The 23,055-nt window shown below is 51.8% G+C and overlaps 1 protein-coding gene across 1 annotated transcript in view; it reads left to right on the top strand.

Annotated features, from left to right (window-relative positions):
- The window catches only part of CFAP92 (cilia and flagella associated protein 92 (putative)), a 36,170-nt gene that overhangs the window by 2,164 nt on the left and 10,951 nt on the right, over positions 1-23,055 (top strand). The window contains exons 3-10 of the mRNA XM_070358903.1: positions 5,569-5,759; positions 6,847-7,051; positions 8,121-8,252; positions 9,101-9,173; positions 10,377-10,498; positions 14,168-14,314; positions 19,898-20,082; positions 21,009-21,907. Of these exons, the coding sequence (XP_070215004.1) occupies positions 5,569-5,759; positions 6,847-7,051; positions 8,121-8,252; positions 9,101-9,173; positions 10,377-10,498; positions 14,168-14,314; positions 19,898-20,082; positions 21,009-21,907 (1,954 nt within the window). The remainder of the gene's footprint in view (positions 1-5,568; positions 5,760-6,846; positions 7,052-8,120; positions 8,253-9,100; positions 9,174-10,376; positions 10,499-14,167; positions 14,315-19,897; positions 20,083-21,008; positions 21,908-23,055) is intronic.

The following is a 23,055-nucleotide window of genomic DNA, read 5'->3' as shown; positions in this document are numbered from 1 at the left end:
TGACTACTGGAAAAACCATAACTTTGACCAGATGGACCTTTGTTGGCAAAGTAATGTCTCTGCTTTTTAATATGCTGTCTAGGTTGGTCTTTCCTTCCAAAGAGCAAGCGTCTTTTAATTTCATGGCTCCAGTCACCATCTGCAGTGATTTTGGAGCCAAAAATAAAGTCTGTTTAACTGTTTCCTTTGTTTTTCCATCTATCTCCCATGAGGTGATGGGACCGGATGCCGTGATCTTCGTTTTCTGAATGTTGAGTTTTAAGCCAACTTTTTCACTCTCCTCTTTCACTTTCATCAAGAGGCCTTTTAGTTCCTCTTCACTTTCTGCCATAAGGGTGATGTCATCTGCATATCTGAGGTTATTGATATTTCTCCTGGCAATCTTGATTCCAGCTTGTGCTTCATCCAGCCCAGCATTTCACATGATGTACTCTGCATAGAAGTTAAATAAGCAGAGTGACAACATACAGCCTTGACGTACTCCTTTTCCTATTTGGAACCCGTCTGTTGTTCCATGTCCCGTTCTAACTGTTGCTTCTTGACCTGCACACAGATTTCTCAGGAAGCAGGTAAAGTTGTCTGGTATTCCCATCTCTTGAAGAATTTTCTACAGTTTGTGGTGATCCACACAGTCAAAGGATTTGGTGATGTTAAGAAAGCAGAAGTAGATGTTTTTCTGGAACACTCTTGCTTTTCCCATGATCCAGCGGATGTTGGCAATTTGATCTCTGGTTCCTCTGCCTTTTCTAAATCCAGCCCTCACATCTGTAAGTTCACGGTTCACGTACTCTTGAAGCCTGGCTTGGAGAATTTTGAGCATTACTTTGGTAGCATGTGAGATGAGTGCAGTTGTGCGGTAGTTTGAACATTCTTTGGCATTGCCTTCTTTGGGATTGGAATGAAAACTGAACTTTTCCAGTCCTGTGGCCACTGCTGAGTTTTCCAAATTTGCTGGCATAGTGAGTGCAGCACTTTCACAGCGTCATCTTTTAGGATGTGAAATATCAGCTGGAATTCCATCACCGCCACCAGCTTTGTTGTAGTGGCTGGTGATGTTATTTATGCTTTCTGCAGATAAAGAAGAGATTAAGGCACTCCCCACCCCCATAAGCTGATTGTGAATCCCCTAATTCTGGGTTTAAATGCAGATTCTCAGATGTATTGGATCAAAATCTACTTGTAGATTTTTAATGATGGCCATTCTGATCGGTGTGAAAGGTTGTTGTCGAATCACGCAAAGACGCCAGGATTCTTGGCCCCCAGAGGAGAAGAATTCAATCCGGGGCCAGAGACAAGGCTTGATCACTCAGAGCTTTTGTGTAATAAAGTTTTATTAAAGTATCAAAGAGATAGAGAAAGCTTCTAACATAGGCATCAGAAGGGGGCAGAAAGAGTACCCCCCTGCTAGTCTTCAGCTGGATGTTATATAGTCACTAGCAGTGTGTTTATAAAAGAAAGGAATGTCTTAAAACTCAGAATGGCACCAGGCCCCTCACCCATAAGATGCATTTTGGGATAATCTTGGCACCAAATGGTTCATTCTGGGCCATAAAATGATTAACTTGAATCTTGAAGAAGGGCAGATCACCATACAAATGGTTTCGTTTACCTAGATTAGGAACAATATCTGAGTATAATATACTGGTTTGTCAAGTAGGTTCTGAGCCAAGAGGCGGAACCGACTTGAAGACAGAGTTTGGGGTAAATGCATAATACATTAGCATAGCTTAAGACAAACATTTCCATAAGACAAATGCACTGGTTATCTCTAGGTTTGAGAATAGTTAACTTCAGGTGAAACCAGGTGTCATCATGGCAACACAGTATTTTAAGAGAAACCTCCTTTTAAATTTGTATAGAGGACAAAATATCGCTAGTTTGTTTCCTCCTGCCGCTTGCGAGAGATAACAACGTCTGACGCTTGCAGGCTGTTTCCTCCCTTGGAGACCCCTGGCCTCCCTGCCTGTTACCCTCTCAAGTGTGAGGTGACACCGCTTTGTACTTTGCTTTTCCATTTCACTGGTGGTTGTGACACACGGAGCACTTCCCACGGGCCTCTTGGCCATCTCTGTGTCTTGGAGAAATGTCTGTGTCTTCTGCCCATGTTTTGATTGGGTTTTTCTTGTTTTGATATTAAGCTGTATGAGCTGTTTGTATGTTTTTGAAATTAATTCCGTGTTAGTAGAATCGTTTGCAAATATTTTCTCCCAGAAAAGGTTGTCTTTTCCTTCTGTCTGTGGTTTCCTTTGCTGTGCAAAAGCCTTTAAGTTGAATTAGATTCCATTTGTTTAGGTTTCTTTTTATTTCCATCAATCTAGGAGACGGAGCCCCCAAAATATTACTGCAATTTATGTCAGAGAGTGTTCTGCCTATGTTTTTCTCTAGGAATTTTACCCGGTCTTAAATGTAGATCTTTAATCCCTCTGAGTGTGTTTTTGTGTATGGTGTCAGAAAATGTTTTCATTTCATCCTTTTGTGTGCAGCTGTGCAGTCTCCTGGCACCACTTACTGAAGAGGCGGTCTTTTCTCCATTGTTATATTCTCTCCTCCTCTGTTGTTTATTAGGTGACCACAGGTGCGTGAGGTTCGTCTCTGGATACTCTATTTTGTTCCATTGATCTGTATTTGTACCATAGTGCTTTGATCACTATAGCTCTGTAGTGTAGCCTGGAGTCAGGAAGCCAGAGTCCTCCAGCTCCATTCCTCTTTCTCAGTAATACTTTGGGTATTCAGGGTCTTTTGCGTTTCCGTTCAAACTTAACCTTTTTTTTGTTCTGGGTATGTGAAGGGTGCCACTGACGATGTGAAAGGGAGCGTGTGGAGTCTGTAGTTTGCTTTGGGTGGTGGCTCCCCCATCCAGTCGCACGTGGTCCGTCCCTCTATCTGCGTGGTCTTCAGCCTCTTCCGTCGCATCTGAAGTGTGTGGAGCACGGTCTCTTGCCACTGAGGCAGGTTCATTCCTCAGCACATCACACGGTTCTCCATTTTCTGACATGTCTTTTTTGTTGTCCTGCTTGAAATCTCCGCCCGTGGTGATTAATTCAGCATCGCCTTGTAGTTCTGCTGACGACTGCTTCAGATATTCTGTAAACTGTTTGCTTAGATGTACACCATGTTCAAAACTGACCTACCTTTTCTTGGAAATTGAACTGTTTGTCACTGGGTGTGACCTCCTTTATGTATAATGGTATGTGTGTGTATAATGGTCTGTTGATACCATGCAAACATGCAAAAGGTACCTGCAAACACCGCCCCAAAGAATACTGGTGGTTATTTGATCACCTTCAACCTCACATCTCTTGCAGGCTCTCTTAGACTTGTTTTTCTTATTTTGGCCCTTTCTCCAAAGGCGTTTATAAAATAGATCGCTGTGCAGCTCCACTTAAAGAGACCTTACCTGAAAGTATTTTTACAGCATCAGTATCTTTGAAGAACCTATCTCTTTGGTTAGGTATAAAATTCCAGCTTCAATGTTTTTTCCTTAAATACCTGAATATTTATGAACTTATCCATGAATGTTTATTCAAGTTGTTTGTTTTAGAAAAATGAGACCCTACGTATCCTATTTTACAACTTGCTTCTTAAAACTTTGATGGTATATCTCAGATGTCTTATCAGATAGTCGCAGACTTGGTTTGCTTTGTCGGTGTTGGTTTTAAACACCTGTGTGCTGTAGCGGTCCATCCCGTGTGTCTAATTTACCCTGCCCCGTGTTGGTGAACATGTAAGTTGTCTCCAATTATTCAGCAGACATTGTTGTGTGGACATTTCTGGGCTTATGTGTGGATCCTTGTGTAGCCTGAATCTCAAGAAGTGGAATTGCTGGGTTTAAGATGTGTGTTTATATTTTTTGGATTGTTGTTCAGTCGCTCAGTTGTGTCTGACTCTTTGCAACCCCACAGACTGCATCATGCCAGGCTTCCCTGTCCTTGACTATCTCCTGGAGTTTGCTCAAACTTATGTCCTTTGAGTCCGTGATACCGTCCCACCATCTCATCCTCTGTCGTCCCCTTCTCCTCCTGTCCTCAGTCTTTCCCAGCATAAAGGTCTTTTCCAGCGAGTCAGCGGCCCAAGTATTAGAGCTTCAGCTTCAGTCCTTCCAATGAATATTTGGGGTTGACTTCCTTTAGGATTGACTGGTTTGATTTTCTTGCTATCCATGGGACTCTCAAGAGTCTTATCCAGCACCGCAGTTTGAAGGCATCAATTCTTCGCTGTCAGTCTTTTTTTAGTCCAACTCTCATAACTATGTGTGACTACTGGAAAAACCATAGCTCTGACTAGATGGACCTTTATAGGCAAAGTATCATCTCTGCTTTTTAATATGCTGTCTAGATTTGTCATTGCTTTTCTTCCAAGGAGTAAGCGCCTTAACTTTCTGGATAGCTATTGTTGCATTGCCCGCCGTTTTTGGGATCGATATTGTTGCATTGCTCACTGCTGTGCTGTAGCATTTGCAAACCTGTGGATAGGCAGTGAGAGAGTGTGTGACCTGCTGGCCCGCGGTGGCTTGAGTCTGGAGGCAGGTCTGCGAAGCTGCCAGCTTCCTCGTCACCTCCCCTCACCAGGACTCCTCCTGCCCCTGAGGACGGCTGTGAGAAGCTCATTCCTGGAGACCTTGGGGGCACCTCCCATGTTCAGCAGCCTCCTGGGGGACACACCATCGATACTTTACAGTGAGACCTTTAAAACTGTCAGTCTTATAGAAGGCGGCTCAGAGGAAGCCGTGTGGGGTTCCTGAATCATCTCGCAGTGTTAACACTCAGCCTGGAGGTCCCAGCTGACGGTCAAGGCCAGGCCTGGGAGGCTGCGCCTCTTGGGGAAGCCCAGACTCCCTTTGTGTCTGCCCGCCCCGCCACCCCACGTCTCACAGCTTCCTTGGTGGGGTTTTGGTGGGCTCAGGCTGGGGTGTCTGCCAGCTTTGTCCCTGCACGACTTGCTGACAGCCCCTGGGATATGCTGGTACCCCCCAGGGTACCCCCACAGGATACCCCTGCAGGATATCCCCCAGGATACCTCCCCAGGGTGCCCCCCAGGGTACTCCCCCAGGATATCCCCCAGGATACCCACCCAGGGTACCCCCCCCAGGATACCCCCTGCAGGATACACCCCCAGGATATCCCCCATTCCCCAGGGTACCCCCCAGGATACCCCCTGCAGGATACCCCCCCAGGATATCCCCACAGGATATCCCCCATCCCCCAGGGTACCTGCCCAGGGTACCCCCCCAGGATACCCTTCAGGATGTGCCCCCAGGGTAACCCCCAGGATACCCCCCAGGGTGCTCCCCCAGGATACTCACCCCCCGGCCCGCAAACCCCTACTCTGGTCGTGTTTGCGCCGCTGATGTTGCACGGACCCCGTCGTGCTGTGATGTTTGGTTTTAACACCTTTACGGGGATGCTGGCCTCAGAGTCGTGAGCCGAGGGCCCGACACACACCCTCACGCCGAGCGGGTGGCTGCACAGGCCCCCGCCTCCGGCTCTTCTTGGGAGCAGGGAGTCGTGGAGACGGCTCTGCCTTCCCACGTGAGGTTAGGGCGGGACTCACTCCATCTGTGTCCTCCAGGTCATAAAGGGAAATTTTCGAGTTTGGTTGAAAAATACAGGCGACCGCCTAAAACGGACAAGCCCGTGGCAAAGGTTCACCGCTACTACCACGTCGAGTACTCCCTCCTGCCGGACGGTGCGGAGCCTAAGAAAGTCGACGTGCTGCTGTTTCCCACCGTGGCCAAAGTGTTCCTGGACTCGGGAGTAAAGGTGAGCGTGCGTGTGTGTCTGTGTGTGTCTCCGTGTGTGTGTCTCCGTGTGTGTGTCTGTGTGTGTCTCTGTGTGTCTGTCTCCGTGTGTGTGTGTGTCTGTTTGTGTCTCTTTCTGTCTCCGTGTGTCTGTCTCCGTGTGTGTGTGTGTGTGTGTCTCCGTCTGTCTCCGTGTGTGTCTCTGTGTGTCTGTGTGTGTCTCTGTGTGTCTGTCTCCGTGTGTGTGTGTGTGTCTGTTTGTCTCTTTCTGTCTCCGTGTGTGTGTTTGTGTGTCTCCGTGTGTGTCTCCATGTGTGTGTCTCCGTGTGTGTGTCTCTGTGTGTGTGTCTGTCTCCGTGTGTTTGTGTGTCTCTGTGTGTGTCTCCATGTGTGTGTCTCCGTGTGTGTGTCTCTGTGTGTGTCTCCATGTGTGTGTCTCCGTGTGTGTGTCTGTGTGTCTCCGTCTGTCTCTGTGTGTGTGTCTCCGTGTGTGTCTCTGTGTGTGTCTCCGTATGTGTTTCTCCGTGTGTGTCTCTGTGTGTGTGTCTCCGTGTGTGTGTCTGTGTGTGTGTGTCTGGCCTTGCATGTAGTCTGATAACCACAAGAAACAGCAGGAGCCACAAAGAATGCTGGCTTCCCCTAGAACTTGTTGGAAATTCAAGACCTTGGGCCCCACCCGAGATCTACTGAATGCCAATGTGCAAGAACCTAATAATGGCGACCCAAGGGTTGTCTGTGCAGGTATCTTCAACCTAAGAATTTCTTTGGTGTTTGCAGAGTTCTGGCAGCTCTTGCTGTTTCTTTGTGTGTGTGCGCGTGAGTATGGGCGTCTGCTCCTGCGCGCGGGCACGCTGAGCTAGGGCAGGCTCGGGGCAGGATGGAGAGCTCCTGGGAAGGACATCTCTGCAGGAATTGCTTTTACTTTTATTTTTCCGAGGAACCTAGAGGTGCTCAGGCCCCTGTTCCCGGCACCCATTTCCTGATTCCCGACGAGAGCTGGGAGCCAGGAGAGGTCGGGACACACAGACAGACAGGCGGAGGGCCGGGCCCGGCTCGCCGCGCCAACGGTCAGATCTTGGCCCCTGAGAGTCTCTTGTCCTTTCACACAGACCATCAGGCCGTGGCAAGAAGGGGACAGGGTCTGGGTGTCGTGGACCCAAGCTTTCAACATCAACGTGACCAAGGAGTTACTGAAGAAAATAAATTTTCACAAAATCACCTTGAAGGTCTGGGACACCAAGGAAAAGGTTTCGAAAAGAGTCAAGTATTATCGGCTAAAGCCTTCCGGGTTTATGGAAGACATGGGATCTTCCGGTAAGTCAGGTGTCTGGGTTTGACTTGAAATGTTCCCAGGACGTGGTGGCTTCTCACCAGTTGACAGCAGAAAGCCAGCGTCCCTTAGTTGGGCGCGTCTGGTTTTCGGGGGCCCGTGCTGGCGTCCGTCAGCACGGTGACACCTCTGTCCGCTCTCAGCGTTGGCCAATGACCCTTTGAAGCCCCAGGTCGTGGCTGGCTCCTGCCGTGCCCACCACTCTCGGCCACCGCTGCCCCCAGCCCAGCGCCTGCTTGGTGACCCTGCCTGGTGTGGCTCTCCCAGGGCTCTCTACCCTCACCTGCCTCCTCCGTCTGCACGCACGTTTTCCCCTGTCTCCTCTCTGCCGCCCCGCTCCCTGACCTTCCTGTATCACCCCTAAGACCCTGGCGCTTGGCAGCTCTGCGGCTTTTCACGGCTGCCGCGCGTCTTCGGGAACCAAGTCTGATGTCCGAGTCCAGTCTCGAAGGCATCGTGCCCCCGGCGCCCCGAGCCTTCTTTCTCATCATCACCATCACCTGCACCCCAGGTCCAGCCCTGACCCCTGAAGACGCGAGGCTTCTCCACATTGCAGGGCCAGCCTCGAGGCACCAGGGGCTCTTGGCCAAATTTCTTGTTCCCAGAGTGCCATGCATCCTCCAGTACCGCGGCCGGTCTCACCTCTCTCTGCCGTCTTCTTTAACCCTCCCTCTCTCCCTCTGCCCCGCTGGCCCGCCCCCCACTGACAGGTGGGGCGACCCCGAGGGGCGTCGCCCTTGGTAAAGGGTGGGTCCCCTGACCACACAAGGGTGGGAGAAGCGTCTCTAAGAGGGGCAGGTGGTGGTGCCTTCCTTCCAGTGCAGGGTGAGCGTCTAACGCAGCACAGGCACCTGCCTAGGGACCCTGCCTGGGAGAAGCCGGTGCCGGCGGGCTGGGCGGGTCCTGGTGCTGGGAGGCGGCCCCCCCGGCGGCTCCCGGCCGCGGCTCCCCCGTCTTACTGCTCCAGCACTAACTGACCGGGACACTCGCCTAGTGGATAAGCAGTGTTTCTGATGAGCCGAGTCAGCCATGCGGTCTCCTCCTGTGTTCTAGAGGAAGTGAAAAATTTGGTTTTAAGTCAGAGAAGATTGTCTGAACAGGGCGTTCACGTCAAAGAGGAGCAGTGCCAGGACCACGCACCAGAGAAGCTCGAAAAACCGAGAAGATCCTTGAAGCCAGCGCACGGTGAGTGGAGGCGGCCTTCGTGGGCGCGCCGAGCGCGGACCCGGCGGGAAGGCGGGGTCCCGCGTGACGCGTGCGCACTGGCGTCCGCCGGGGGCCTCGTGCTCCGCACCGAATCACTGCAGTTGACTCTTTCATTTTGGTCACTTACAAAAAACCCGTCTCTCAGTGGAGACATTACATAGCTTTCGTTTGTTTTTTAGAACAGTCAGGAAATACAGAAAAGTATAAAACACGCAGGGAACATAATGGATTGTTCCGTCACCAGCAACAAACACTGCAATGTCTTGGTTATCTCGTTATGGCAGATTCTTTTGTTTTTGTGCTGAGATTTTTTTTTTTTTTTTTTTAATACAGATGAGGTTATTCTGGGTCCATAATCTTCTAGTGTGAGATCATTGCATCCTCACCGTCTATTTCCTTAACAACTTTCCATAAACTTCTCGTGTGGTGGCTTCAGAGTGTTTCATCCGCTAGCACCACTGTGATTTGCTTAACTGTTTGCTGTCGGTGGGAATAAAGGAAACTTGGGAGTGTTTTCAGGAGTTTCTAGTGTGAACAGCGCTGAAGCGGCTGGCTGCATAGATAACAGACTTATGTTTTGTTCTCTGAGGAGTATTACATAAGGATCTAGAGGCCTAGTCTTGCCTCCGTTTTTCCAAATAATCATAGTTATCTGTATATTCATTCATTTAGTCGTGTGTCATCCGCAGACATTTTGCTGAACGCTTGGGGACTGCGGCTCGGGGGCTGGCGCTGCAAACGTGTTCAGGGCCCTCATTCTTGGTGAGCTCGTACAGAGTGGGAGGCTTGGAGATGCTGGCTCATGTGGTCGGGTTCCCTCCCAGCAGATGCGGAAACTCTTCCCGGGAACCCCGAGGACCACGAAAAGCTACTCAGGTCGGAAGAGCTTGCCACAGTCCAGTAAGGAGGGCCCCGTGCTGTTTTTGGGGGTGTGGGAAAGGGGCCTCCTCTTCTTCTTGCCCCGCAAGCCCCCCTCCCAGAGTCGCGTGGAGTTTTGGTAGTTTCACTTAACCAGGAGCTCACGCAGTCCAGGTGGGGGCACAGAACCGAGAAAGGTACTCTGAGTCCTCTGAGCCTGTGTTATGTGTCAGGCCCCTGCTTCTGTGTGAAGCAGTGCATTTCATATTACCCTCAGCTTCGTCACTCTCCATCTCCATTCGGCATCACCATCTCCATTTTCTCCATAAAGGGACTTCGCGGCTAAGTGGTTGGCACAAAGTTATAAAACTAGAATCCTTGGGAGGCTTGGGGCGTTGGTAAAGCCAGGATCCCAACCCATACGGTTGGACAGCTGAGTCCACTGTGTCTCCTTTCGGAGGGCAGTTGCTCTCGGACCTGCTGGAGCCTAAGGGGGAAACCAGAGAAGGGGACTTCTCAGACGCTGTGGGGACCAGGGGGCGAAGGGAGATCCGCCTCGAGACTTGGGGGGATGGCATGGGAAGGACCCAGAGAACTGTCATTAAACCAAAGGTTGTATTGAAGCCCAGGAGGTTCACAACACGGCATCAGTTTCTTCTGTTCAGCACAGTGACTCAGAGCACATCATTTGAAAATGTTGGTTAAAAGTGTTTTTGCAGGAATTTATAGATTTATTTGGAGAGAATTGACATTTTTACATTATGAAGTTCCCCCATCCATGATCATGGTATATCTTTTCACCTAATTCTGTTCCTCCTTTACGGCTTTTAATAGGGTTACTTTTTTTTTTTTTTTTCCTGTAGATGTTGTGGGTAATTTCTGTAAGTGAATTCCTAGATATTTTAGAGTTTTCAGTTGATTTTATTTTAATCAATAATATATTTTTAATCATTATAATTGATAGTGCAAGGTTGTCTGCAGAGTAGCAGCCTCATCATTAGTGGGACTTTGTTAGGGGTGGGAGTCTCAGGGCCACCCAAGGCTTGCTGACCTACAATCTGCATTTTTTCAGTGACATTCCCTGGTGACTCAAATGCACGTTGAAATTTGAAGAGGCAGTGCTTTAAAGGAAGGCAGTGTCATCTTTTTGAGAATCTACTCACGTTCAATCCAGTAGATAGATTCTCAGCTCCGATCCCTAGTTTGTCTCACTTTCCTATATTTTTCTCTTTGTGCATTTTCTAGATGGGGTGATTCCAAACCGGTTTCTTCTTTGGGAGGGGCAACCACGACGGAGGCGAAGGAGCTAATTGAGAAGCCATCACTTAGCAGCTTGACAAACTTGTTAGAGAAGCAGAAATTTCAGAGTAAGTCAGGGTGGGATTTTGGGACTTTGTAGTGTGACTGGGCCTGAAAGAGAATTATGAAATGTTTCAGATTCAGAATTCTTCGATAAGGTTCCCATGTTAATCAAAAGTGAAAAATACTCGGTGCAGCTTTTGACTGGCCCAGCCTGTCTCGCCGCTGGGCCGTCCACCATCCTTTGCCGCCGGCGTTTCTGGGCTCCTGTCCATGGTGTTCTGTGTATGTGCTTAGTGGCTCGGTCGTGTCTGGTTCTGCGGCCCCAGGGACTGCAGCCGCCAGGCTCCTCTGTCCACGGGATCCTCCAGGCGAGAATACTGGAGTGGGTGGCCATGCCCTCCTCCAGGGGATCTTCCCAACCCAGCGATGAAGCCCAGCTCTCCCACATTGCAAGCAGATTCTTAACCATCTCAGTCACCAGGGAATGGGGGACATGAAAATCTGTAATACTGACCAGAGACGTCCAGAAAGTTAATTACACCTCCGTGTGATCAGTGCTGTGTAGGGTAGGTATGTGGGCTGCAGCGTGTGTGGAGAGACCCTTTGGAAGCTGAGAAGGTGCGGGCTTCTTAGGGTGGAACCGGGGAAACTGCATCCCAGGTCCCAGGAGCCGCTCTTGGAGGCGTGTATCTGAGAGTCAGGCTCCCAGCGAGGATCCTCGGATCCCTGAGTCCACCTCCTCCTCCTTGGCTTAGATTTCCTCACCAGGTTTTCAGCAAACTGTTGAGTCTCCAGGGTCCTACAGCGAGCACACAGGACACTTGCCCCCTGTTCCCATCCGCTCGGCTGTAACTGCAGCAGAGCATCTCCTTAACCCATCCCTGGGTCGGGAACATCCCTGGTGGAGGGAATGACAACTCACTCCACTGTTCTTGCCTGGAGAATCCCCATGGACAGAGGAGCCTGGGGACTACAGTCCATGGGGTCACAAAGAGTCAGACATGCCAGGGCAGCCCTGAACCTGCCTCTTTTCCTGTGATGTATTTGTGTCAATACATGCTATTTCAAATCCTAAAAGATGATGCTGTTAAACTGCTGCACTCAATATGCCAGCAAATTTGGAAAACTCAGCAGTGACCACAGGACTGGAAAAGGTCAGTTTTCATTCCAATCCCAAAGAAAGGCAATGCCAAAGAATGCTCAAACTACCACACAATTGTACTACCACACAATTGTAGTCATCTCACACGCTAGTAAAGTAATGCTCAAAATTCTCCAAGCCAGGCTTCAACAGTATATGAACCGTGAACTTTCAGATGGTCAAACTGTATTTAGAAAAGGCAAAGGAACCAGAGATCAAATTGCCAACATCCATTGGATCATCAAAAAAGCAAGAGAGTTCCAGAAAAACATCTGCTTTATTGACTTCACCAAAGCCTTTGACTGTATGGATCACAACAAACTGTAGAAAATTCTTCAAGAGATGGGAATACCAGACCACCTTTCCTGCCTTCTGAGAAATCTGTATGCAGGTCAAGAAGCGACAGTTAGAACTGGACATGGAACAACAGACTGGTTCCAAATTGGGAAAGGAGTTCGTCAAGGCTGTATACTGTCACCCTGCTTATTTAACTTCTGTGTAGAGTACATCATGTGAAATGCCGGGCTGAATGAAGCACAAGCTGGAATCAAGATTGCTGGGAGAAATATCAATAACCTCAGATATGTAGATGACACCACCCTTATGGCAGAAAGCAAAGAAGAACTAAAAAGCCTCTTGATGAAAGTGAAAGAGGAGAGTGAAAAAGTTGGCTTAAAACTCAACATTCACAAAACTAAGATCATGGCATCTGGTCCCATCACTTCATGGGTAGATGGGGAAACAATGGAAACAGTGAGAGACTTTATTTCCTTGGGCTCCAAAATCACTGCAGATGGTGACTGCAGCTGTAAAATTAAAAGATGCTTGCTCCTTGGAAGAAAAGCTATGACCAACCTAGACAGCTTATTAAAAAGCAGAGATATTACTTTGCCAACAAAGGTCCGTCTAGTCAAAGCTATGGTTTTTCCAGTAGTCATGTATGGATGTGAGAGTTGGATCATAAAGAAAGCTGAGCGCCTAAGAATTGATGCTTTTGAACTGTGGTGTTGGAGAAGACTCTTGAGGGTCCCTTGGACAGCAAGGAGATCCAACCAGTCAGTCCTAAAGAAAATCAGTCCTAAATATTCATTGGAAGAACTGATGCTGAAGCTGAAACTCCAGTCCTTTGGCCACTTGATACAAAGAACTGACTCATTGGAAAAGACCCTGATGCTCAGAAAGATTGAAGGCAGGAGAAAAAGGGGACGGCAGAGGATGGGGTGGTTGGATGGCATCACCGACTCGATGGATGTGAGTTTTGGTAGGCTCCGGGAGTTGGTGATGGACAGGGAGGCCTGGCATGCTGCAGTCCATGGGGTTGCAAAGAGTCAGACACGACTGAGGAACTAAACTGACTGACTGATGCCAGTCCGGCCTCTTCGCCCCTCCTGGCCTCGCTGAGAGCCATCTGTTGGTCACCACTTTCGTATTGCTGCCAGCGGCGGTGACCGTCCTTGCTGGGGCTCCAGCACACGCAGGAGGCTCTGGGCGCCTGCCCTGTGGGTTCCTGGGTGTAGGACATTCTCGCTGGTCCGTTGGGAGATGCTGCTGGCGTAGTCCTGGTTGTACCTCCTTGCCCTCCTGACGGCAGCACCGAGAATTGCCACTTCTCCTCTGCGTCACCCTCACTTGGCAGGTCAGGGCCCAGTTCCTGATCCGCGGGGTCGGGAGCATCTGGGAGTCCTCGCCTTATCAGTGTGTCTTCATTTATGCTCTTCTGTTGCGTTGAAATGATTTTTCCTATTGATCCCAGGCCTTACTTTTTAGGGTCTTTTGAATGATTCTGCATAGTTCGCGCACTGGAAGCGCCACAGGCTGGGCTGTGTCTCCCCGTTTCCCACACGGGGGCTGTCTTGTCACGCGCAGCAGGCGTGCACCTGTTCCTCCCCAGTTCGTACCCGGGGGAGCAGCCTAGAAACCTGTGCTTATCCAGACGGCAGTCTAGTCTCCCGAGTATCCTTCTAATCGTTGTGAAGTTTTTCCACCTTCAGTCTGCAACTCATTGTGCATATGGCAGGAGGCGCCCGGTGGTTTAATTTGCCTCCACACGGACAGTCCGTGTCCTCAGTCACGCGCCGATGGGAAGCGCGCCCTTAGGCCCCTGGCGCGCCCCACTTTGTGTGCCTGTTCCTGGGCGTTTGCCCAGCACGGTCGGTCCCGTCGGTCTTTCCGCCACGGAACCAGTAGCTTGCGGTTTTAGTCGCCCGGCGCCTGCGTTCTGTCATCTGAGCTGGGTTCTTGGCTGAGCTTCTCATGGACATTTCCCTTCTCTCTTCGACAGACAGGGGGATTGAGGCTCAGACTGGTCACGGCGTTTGCCCCATAGGAGGCAAGGAACTGGTTCTGGAACTGTGATGGCTCAGCTCCAGGGCCCAGCTGTCAGCCCTGCGCCATGGTTAAGGGCCAACGTGGAGGAGAACTTGGGTGTTTTCTGTGGCTGGTGTCGGCATGGCAGGCTCTGGGCAGCGGTGGGTGGGGGGACCAGGACACCCCCTCATTTCCTCCTGCTCTCCACAGATGGACGCCGCTGGGGTGGGGCAAGAGCCTCTGACTCCAGGGAGCCCTCCCTGACGCTCTTCCTCTGATCTCACAGCTAAGCGGAAAGAGTCAGACGGCAGGAGAAAGTCGCAGAGGAGGAGGAGGACATCTCACTGGGAGGACGGCACAGATACGCGGCTGGCGGGCCCTGCAAAGCACGGCAGCTTTTCCATCCAGCTGGAGGTCCTGCCGCTCCTGGCAGGTAGGCGCCCGGAGTCCCGGCAGGCGGGCTATGACGGGACGCCTCGGGGACCGCGCCCCCACCTGGCGCCACCTCCACCCCCCGGGGGTGAGCGGCCTCACTGTTGAGGGTGGGACACGGAGGCACAGAGAGGCCACACGCATCATCTGGGATCCCACAGCGAGCAAGCGAACCCAGGATTCCAACCCAGGTCTGATCGCAAAGTCCAAGCAAACGTGAGGGTAACAGACGGCCCGGGTTTGTTTGCTGAAGCGCTGCTTTGTACGAATGCTGCTCCTAAGACATCCAGTACAGGAAATGGGGACAGGTAAGCAGCGTTGACGTCCTGCCGCCGGCGTCTCAGGACCGACTCTGACCCAGTGAACTGGTGGTGCTGGTGCTGGTGGAATAGGGCGTGGTTCTCATCATCACTGTTTTTTCGGTGTCAAACAGCTTCCCTGAGGACACACAGCTTAGGGGCAGAACAAGGGTTTGTGTCTTTTGCTTTGCAAGATCCATCCCAATTTATAAACTAGGTTTGATTGAAAATAAATAGGTATTCTGTCCATGTGTTTAAATGATGGAAAAAATTAGCTGATTGAGTAAAATTATCTGACTTTGTCTTAAAAAGGTAACGTGGAGGGAATCCTTGTTTCAGAGAAAGGAATCCTAGACTTACTTCACTCTGGGTTTTTTGACCATCAGGGTGAACTAGCCGTCTTCTGGGTGATCTGAAAAGGAAGCTTAGGAAGACTCAGAGGGTCACTCTCCAGGTTCAGGAATGCTGGGAAAATTCTTGTTCCCATAGGCACTTGGGTTGATGTTGATATGTTCTGAGGAAACACTCTTAACTTTTCAGTTTGTACTTCCAGACAGATTTTTGAAGATCAGTTCCACCCAAAGTGAGTTTTCAGGGACTCTTCGTGCACTGCTCGAGCCCTGTCCAGAAGGACTGTGCCTCCATGCAGCCGCCCCGAGACCCCGCCTGGGGCAGCGTCCTGGGTTCACGCTGCTTCATGAACCGCTGCTGCTCCAGGTGGCCGGCTCCTGACTGCAGTGAGGGGAGGGGGACGCCCGACTGAAGACACGCCTGCTGGAGGGGCGTGTCTGGCAGGCCAGCCGAGAGGTGCCTGGGCTCCCCTCCCCGTAAGCTCTGCCGTGATGGCTGTGACTGCAGGAGTGATGCACCGACTGTGATTCTGGCTCAGCTGCTTCCCTGCGGGCTGCCTGCTTTCTCTGAGCCTCAGTGTCCTCATCTGTGAAATGGGGACAGTGACTCCCTTCCCCCCAGGGGTCTAGAAAGGATCATAAAAGATGCTGTGTGTGAACGGCTCTGCAGGGAGCCCTGCACACAGCGGGATCAGACAGGCTGCTGGTGAGGAGGCTGCTCCTTTGCCAGGATGGCTGCTGATGGGGCAGCTGCACACAAGGTGCCTCCAGCAAGGCAAGCAGAGACCCCTGCCCCCCGGCACTAACACCACGGTCTGTGGCCACAAACTGCAGATGGCCGTGGCTCATCAAGCTAACTGTAGGCTGCTTTTCCCATAAAATATAATAGCATGAGATTGATGCTTTTAATCTGTGGTGTGGAGAAGACTCTCAAGAGTCCCTTAGATGGCAAGGAGATCCAACCTGTCCATCCTAAAGGAAATCAGTCCTGAATATTCACTGGAGGGACTGATGCTGAAGCTGAAACTCCAATACTTTGGCCACCTGATGCGAAGAAATGGCTCACTGGAAAAGACCCTGATGCTGGGAAAGATTGAGGGCAGGAGGAGAAGGGGATGACAGAGGATGAGATGGTTGGATCGCGTCACTGACTTGATGGACATGAGTGTGAGCACGCTCCAGGAGTTGGTGATGGACAGGGAGGCCTGGCGTGCTGCAGTCCACGGGGTCGCAGAGATTTGGATGTGACTGAACGAGTGAAAAACAACACATTCCCAAACTAGCACGATCATGTTTGGTCATCTTCAATTTCTGGTTAGGCCACAGGCATTGAGCACCTTGGTGGTGAGCGAAGCTTCCGTGTCTGGAGTGGGCTCTTCCTTTTACCCACAGTGGAGCGACCACACGCGCCACGCAGGAGTGGTGTGGACACTGGCCCCGCTGCTCTTCGGCTGGAGTCCTCGGATGATCCCTCGACACGGCTGACCCTGTCAAGCTGAAGTGCAGCGGCTGTCCGAGCACGGGCCTGCTGGGGGCCACTCGCTCTTGCCGTGTTCCCTCCGTGAGACGGCGGCTGTCACCTCCGGCGCTTCTGCCCCGGGGATACGTAGCGCTGTGTGAAGCGTGTTTGGGGCTCACAGGTGGGAGTGGGAGGCTGTGAACGTGCCACGATGCACAGAATGGTCCCCACGACAGAGAACCACCTGTCCCCAAGCGTCAGTAGTGCTGAGGTTGAGCCGCTGCCCAGGATCCTGGCTGACACCGCCTGAAACGTCTGAATGCGGCTTTGAGTAGGTATTTGCATTGGAGATGAAAAGCAGGGAGAGATTAGAAAGCCTTCCTCAGCGTTCAGTGCAAACAATGGAATGGGAAAGACTAGAGATTTGTCAAGAAAATTAGAGATACTAAGGGAATATTTCATGCAAAGATGAGCACAGTACAGAAATGGTATGGACCTAACAGAAGCAGAAGATACTAAGAAGAGGTGGCGAGAATACACAGAAGAACCGTACAAAAAAGGTCTTCACGACCCAGATAACCACGATGCTGTGATCACTCATCTAGAGCCAGACATCCTGGAGTGAAAAGTCAAGTGGGCCTTAGGAAGCATCACTACGAACAAAGATAGTGGAGGTGATGGAATTCCAGTTGAGCAATTTCAAATCCTAAAAGATGATGCTGTGAAAGTGCTGCACTCAATATGCCAGCAAATTTGGGAAAACTCAGCAGTGGCCACAGGACTGGAAAAGGTCAGTTTTCATTCCAATCCCAAAGAAAGGCAACGCCAAAGAAAGGCAATGCCAAAGAATGCTCAAACTACGGCACAATTGCACTCATCTCACACGCTAGTAGAGCAATGCTCAAAGTTCTCCAAGCCAGGCTTCAGCAATACGTGAACCGTGAACTTCGAGATGTTCAAGCTGGTTTTAGAAAAGGTGGGGGAACCAGAGATCAAATTGCCAACATCCGTTGGATCATTGAAAAAGCAAGAGAGTTCCAGAAAAACATCTACTTTTGCTTTCTTGATCACGCCAAAACCTTTGACTGTGTGGATCACAACAAACTGTGGAAAATTCTGAAAGAGATGGGAATACCAGACCACCTGACCTGCCTCTTGAGAAATCTGTATGCAGGTCAAGAAGCAACAGTTGGAAATGGACATGGAACTACAGACTGGTTCCAAATCGGCAAAGAAGTACATCAAGACTGTATATTGTCATCCTGCTTATTTAACTTATATGCAGAGTACATCATGAGAATTGCTAGGCTGGATGAAGCACAAGCTGGAATCAAGATTGCCAGGAGAAATATCAATAACTTCAGATATGCAGATGGCACCACCCTTATGGCAAAAAATGAAGAACTAAAGAGCCTCTTGATGAAAGTGAAAGAGAGGGAGAAAAAGTTGGCTTAAAACTCAGCAGTCAGAAAATGGAGATCATGGCATCTGGTCCCATCACTTCATGGCAAATAGATGGGGAAACAATGGAAACAGTGAGAGACTTTATTTCCTTGGGCTCCAAAATCACTGCAGATGGTGACTGCAGTCATGAAATTAAAAGACGCTTGATCCTTGGAAGAAAAGCTATGACCAACCTAGGCAGCATATTCAAAAGCAGAGACATTACTTTGCCAACAAAGGTCCGTCTAGTCAAGGCTATGGTTTTTCCAGTTGTCATGTATGGATGTGAGAGTTGGACTATTAAGAAAGTTGAGCACTAAAGAATTGATGCTTTTGAACTGTGGTGTTAGAGAAACTCTTGAGAGTCCCTTGGACTGCAAGGAAATCCAACCAGTCCATCCTAAATGAAATCAGTCCTGAATGTTCATTGGAAGGACTGATGCCGAAGCTGAAACTCTAATACTTTAGCCACCTGATTCGAACAACTGACTCATTGGAAAGGACCCTGATGCTGGGCAAGATTGAAGGCAGGAGGAGAAGGGGACGACACTGGTTGGATGGCATCACTGATGCAATGGACATCTGAGTTTGAGCAAACTCCGGGAGTTGGTGATGGACAGGGAGGCCTGGCGTGCTGCGGTCCATGGAGTTGCAAAGAGTTGGACACGGCTGAGCGACTGAACTGAGCTGAACTTGCATTGCTGCTGCTGCTGCTGCTAAGTTGCGTCAGTCGTGTCCGACTCTGTGTGACCCCATAGACGGCAGCCCACCAGGCTCCCCATCCCTGGGATTCTCCAGGCAAGAACACTGGAGTGGGTTGCCATTTCCTTCTCCAACGCATGAAAGTGAAAAGTGAAAGTGAAGTCACTCAGTCATGTCTGACTCTTAGCAACCCCATGGACTGCAGCCCACCAGGCTCCTCCATCCATGGGATTTTCCAGGCAAGAGGACTGGAGTGGGGTGCCATGAACTTGCACTGGAGAGTCCTAAACTGGGCGGTATTCTATGAAAAGGCTGACGAAGTCCTAGAACACAGGTCATAATCAGCGATGGCCTTAAGTGGTTGGTCTGTTGCAGAGAGTCACAAGGGTGCAGGGAGGGGTCCTCCAGGAGGTACCCGTGGCCCCCGCAGACATACCCAGTCTGTGCCCAGGACTTGTTCTGGAAGCAGCTGCTCTCTTTGAGTGCGAGTGCCCTAAACATATGCTTACCAGCATCGTGAACAGAAGCAAATCGGTCTTTTTGTGCACGGACTCTATGCTAGCAGAGCCCACGAGTCCGTCACCTTCCTGCACGTAAGGCGTCGTCATCCTCTTCACCCTGAGACGGGCGGGATCTGTGCCCCTCTTGCACAGGAGGATATGGAGCCTCAAAGAGCGTGTGACTGCTTGTAGGTCACACGGCGACTAACAGATCTAGGGTTTGAAACTAAGCAGGCCCCTCTGCTTGCAGAGCTGGGGCTTAGCTTTTTTGTGTTTTGTTTTTTTTTTTTTTTGCCTTCCCCAGTATGCCTCCTCCCGCTGAGATGTATGGGCCCCTTTTAGGAGAAAAGTGTCCTCCAGCCAGTGTGCCCTGCAGCAGGCCAGGTCCTGCATCCTTTCTGCAGTCACACTGCTGCAAAACCGCAACGACTGAGCCCACACGCCGCAACTACTGACGGCCGTGCACCCAGAGCCCCTGCTCTGTGACGAGAGAAGCCGGGGCACCGCGACCAGGGAGTAGCCCCCGCTCAGCTGCAAGCAGGAAAAAACCCACACGGCCGTGAAGACCCAGCACCCAGCCCAGCCAAAAATAAAGAAACGAGAGCGTTTTTAACAAGGCACACACTTATATCCTCTTCGGGAACCTATGAGGCCTCAGTGGAGAAAGGGGTGCAGACATGGTGCCTGTGGGCGTTCCCCAGTTGTGACCGGTATCTCGGGTTTTCCTCCTCGAGGTCTGACTTTGTCTTCGGAGCTCCGGTTCCCCGGCCCCTCTGGCCTGGTCTCAGGGCTGTCTTTGGGAATTGGCTTGCCCTGTCTGTCTGTCCTCAGGATGGCAGTCTGTCGTGAGCCACAGCAGCGGGAGGTCGGCCAACATCTTAGATTGTTTCTTGACGCTGAAAACTGAGGTTCCCCTCATGACAGAAGAGCAGAAGCAGGATCTGAACCCCATGACCATAAAGATCAAGTGCGTTTCTTCCCTCCCGTCGCAGCCCGTGCCCATCAGGGAACTAGAGGTGAGCGCGAACTGGGCTGGCTGGGGTCGGAGCAGCCCTTCCCGGCCTTCCGCCCCTCACCTGCCGTCCCCCGTCCCCGGGGCCCCAGTGACAAGTACCCTCGTCGGCCCTGTCTCAGCACTTAGGGTCACTCAGCCAGGCCCGGAGGATGTCAGGTTCCTGGGGCCAGGAGTCCCCCAGCCTGAGGTCTCTCAGTGCGAATTCTCTGAGGCCAGGGTTGGAAGTTGGAAGTGGATTTCTCCAGAAAGTCTTCATTATTTCTTCTGGGTACCAGCGAAGCCATACCAACCCACCCAGGATTATTGTCAAATACTTTCAGCATCGGCTTTATTTCAGGAAAATAAACAGTGCCCTGGTAGCAGCGGTGTGTGTTCGGACCACACGCTGTGCAAACGGGCAGCTTCTGATGCTGGAGTCTTAGCGCACGCAAGCTTCCCTGTCTCCGTGTGGACACAGGCCTGCACCTGCCAGGCCTCTTACACCCAGCCCCCAGTTCTGTGTGGGCGCTCTGTATGCTCAGGGTGACCCGTGCCAGCCCCCCGACCTGCCTGTCTGGAACACACGGGTTCCCTGTCCTGAAGGCCTCTCCTCTCCGCCTTCTCCGTGCCTGGCCCCTGCACGTGAGGAGGCATGGGGCCTGTCCGCATGGCACTGGCCATCCCGGGGATGGTGGGGGGACCTCGGGGCTCGCTGAGCCCTGCCAGCCGCCACGTTGGGGCCCTGCACATGGCCCTGGGTCCTCGCAGTGGCCTGAAGAGCGGGCTCCGTCCTTGGGGCTTGTGGATGATGAACCGAAGACCACAGGGGCTGTCGGTTGTGGGGGGCGGGGGGCGATGAGCCCGGTGCTGATCTGAGCCGCTGGGCGGGGGCTGCCTGGAGGGCAGGGGGATGGGGACAGGGGGTGACCCCCGGCGCTGCCGCCACAGCGGCTGTGCAGCCCCGTGTACTGCAGGTACCAGTTCCACAGGGCCCCAGTGCACCGCACGGAGGGCCAGCCGCACGGGACCCACGTGTACTTCCAGGACGTCAACGTCATCTTCCTAGGGGCCATGCACCCCAGCGACCTGAGGGAGTACCTGGAGGGGCCCCCCATGGTGGTAGAAGTGCACGACCGGGACCGCAAGTCTGAGGGCTGTTCCCGCAAGCCCACCCTGTTTGGGGAGGACCCCCTGGATGCGCACCTCAACCTCCAGGCCCTCATCTCCCCCAGAGACACGGAGAGCAACCCCTTTGAGACCCAGGAGAAGATGTGGGACCCGCATGGCGTGGCCCAGGTCAGCTTTGCCGACCTCCTCCTCGGCCACAAATACCTGAACCTGGCCGCCCCTGTGCGCAGCTGCGAGCCCTGGGCCGCCCCCCTGGGCCACGGCCGCAGGAGCAGGCACGCGGCGGGGCCCCGGGGCCCCAGGGACGGCATGCCGCATGGGCTGATGCCGCCGGGGGACTACCTGGAGGCCAGCTGCCTGCTGAAGCTGCGTGTGGATGTGGCGGTGCCTCTGCGCGGTGGGCTGGGCGGCGCCGACCCCGCGCTTTCCCGGTTCGGCCGCGTGGTCTTCGTGTTCGAGTCCAGGCGGCTCTCCCTGCTGCACAGCCTCCTGCAGGACGTCACCATGATCAACGCCAGGGCCCTGGCCCTGGACTCCTACCCGCTGGAGGACATTCAACAGATCCTGTCCGCCTTCAAGATCCGGGTGAAGACCCAGGAGCAGCCCGACCTGGACGTGCTCACCGGCGTCCACCTGCTGGACGGGAAGGTCCACTTCCTCATCCTGGAGGGCCTGGCCGACCATGGCCTCCAGCGGCTGTGGGCCCGTCACCAGAGCCGGTACGTGGGCCGCCTGTCAGGCTGGTGGAGGGCGCGTTCCATGTCAAGCTCAGGTTCAGTGTCGCCGCCAGTGGAAGGCGTCCGTGGATTCAGGGTCGTGTGTGTGTGTGTGTGTGTGAGGCTCAGTCGCATCTGAGTCTTTGTGACCCCATGGACTGTAGCCCACTAGGCTCCTCTGTGGCATTCTGCAGGCAAGAATACTGGAGTGGGTTGCCATTCCCTTCTCCAGGGGATCTTCCCCACTCAGGGATCAAACCCACATCTCTCAAATCTCCTGCATTGGCAGGTGGGTTCTTTACCACTGAGCCACCAGGGGAGTGATGGACCCTTTACGATTTAACTAGACTGCAGTAGTCTCTTCTTACTCAGATTTCACCACAACAATCTTTTGGTGGTTCATTTCGGTTTTCAGATTCAAATTTCACGTATGTGAAAGCATGGCGTGTGCGTCTTTGTCTGACTCACATCACAAAGCACAAGATGGGCCCATCCGTCTGGGAGCTCGTGGCCGAATCTCGTCCTCTTTCGTGGCTTTGTAATACTCTGGCGTATCTATAGGTCACACCTTTATCCTTTCATCTGTTGACGGGCACTTACAACAGCCACACCTGGGCTGCTGTGAATTGGGGTGCATATATATTTTGAAAGTATCGTTTTCATTTTCTTTGGCTAAATATCCAGGAGTGGAATTGCTGGATCATCTCGGAGTTGGAGCCTCCATGCTGTCTTCCTCAGTGGTCAGCACGCCCAGGCTCCCCTTTTCCGCATCCTCGCTGACGCTTTGTTTCTCGTCTTTGTGATGATAGCCATTCTGATGGGCGTGAGGGGCTACCTTGTGGTTTTGAGTTACATCTTCCTAATAACTAGTAATATTGAACGTATTTTCCTGTGCCTGGTGGCCACGTGTGTATCTTCTTTGGAAAAATGCCTCTTCATGTGCTGTGTCCAGGTTTTAATTGGTTGTCTGGTTTTCTGACATGGAGTGGCGTGGTTCTTCATATATTGGATGTTAATATCGGATATAACACTGGGTGTTAAGCCCTCATCAGACACATACTTTGCAAGTGTTCTCCCCCATCAGTAGGTTGCCTTTATGTTTCGTTGCTGGTTTCCCTTCCTGTGCAAAAGCTTGGAAGTTTGATTAGGTC

This window comes from Bos mutus, chromosome 22 (assembly GCF_027580195.1).
Source record: "Bos mutus isolate GX-2022 chromosome 22, NWIPB_WYAK_1.1, whole genome shotgun sequence".
Taxonomy (NCBI): domain Eukaryota; kingdom Metazoa; phylum Chordata; class Mammalia; order Artiodactyla; family Bovidae; genus Bos; species Bos mutus.
This window is presented reverse-complemented; position numbering and strand designations above follow the sequence as displayed.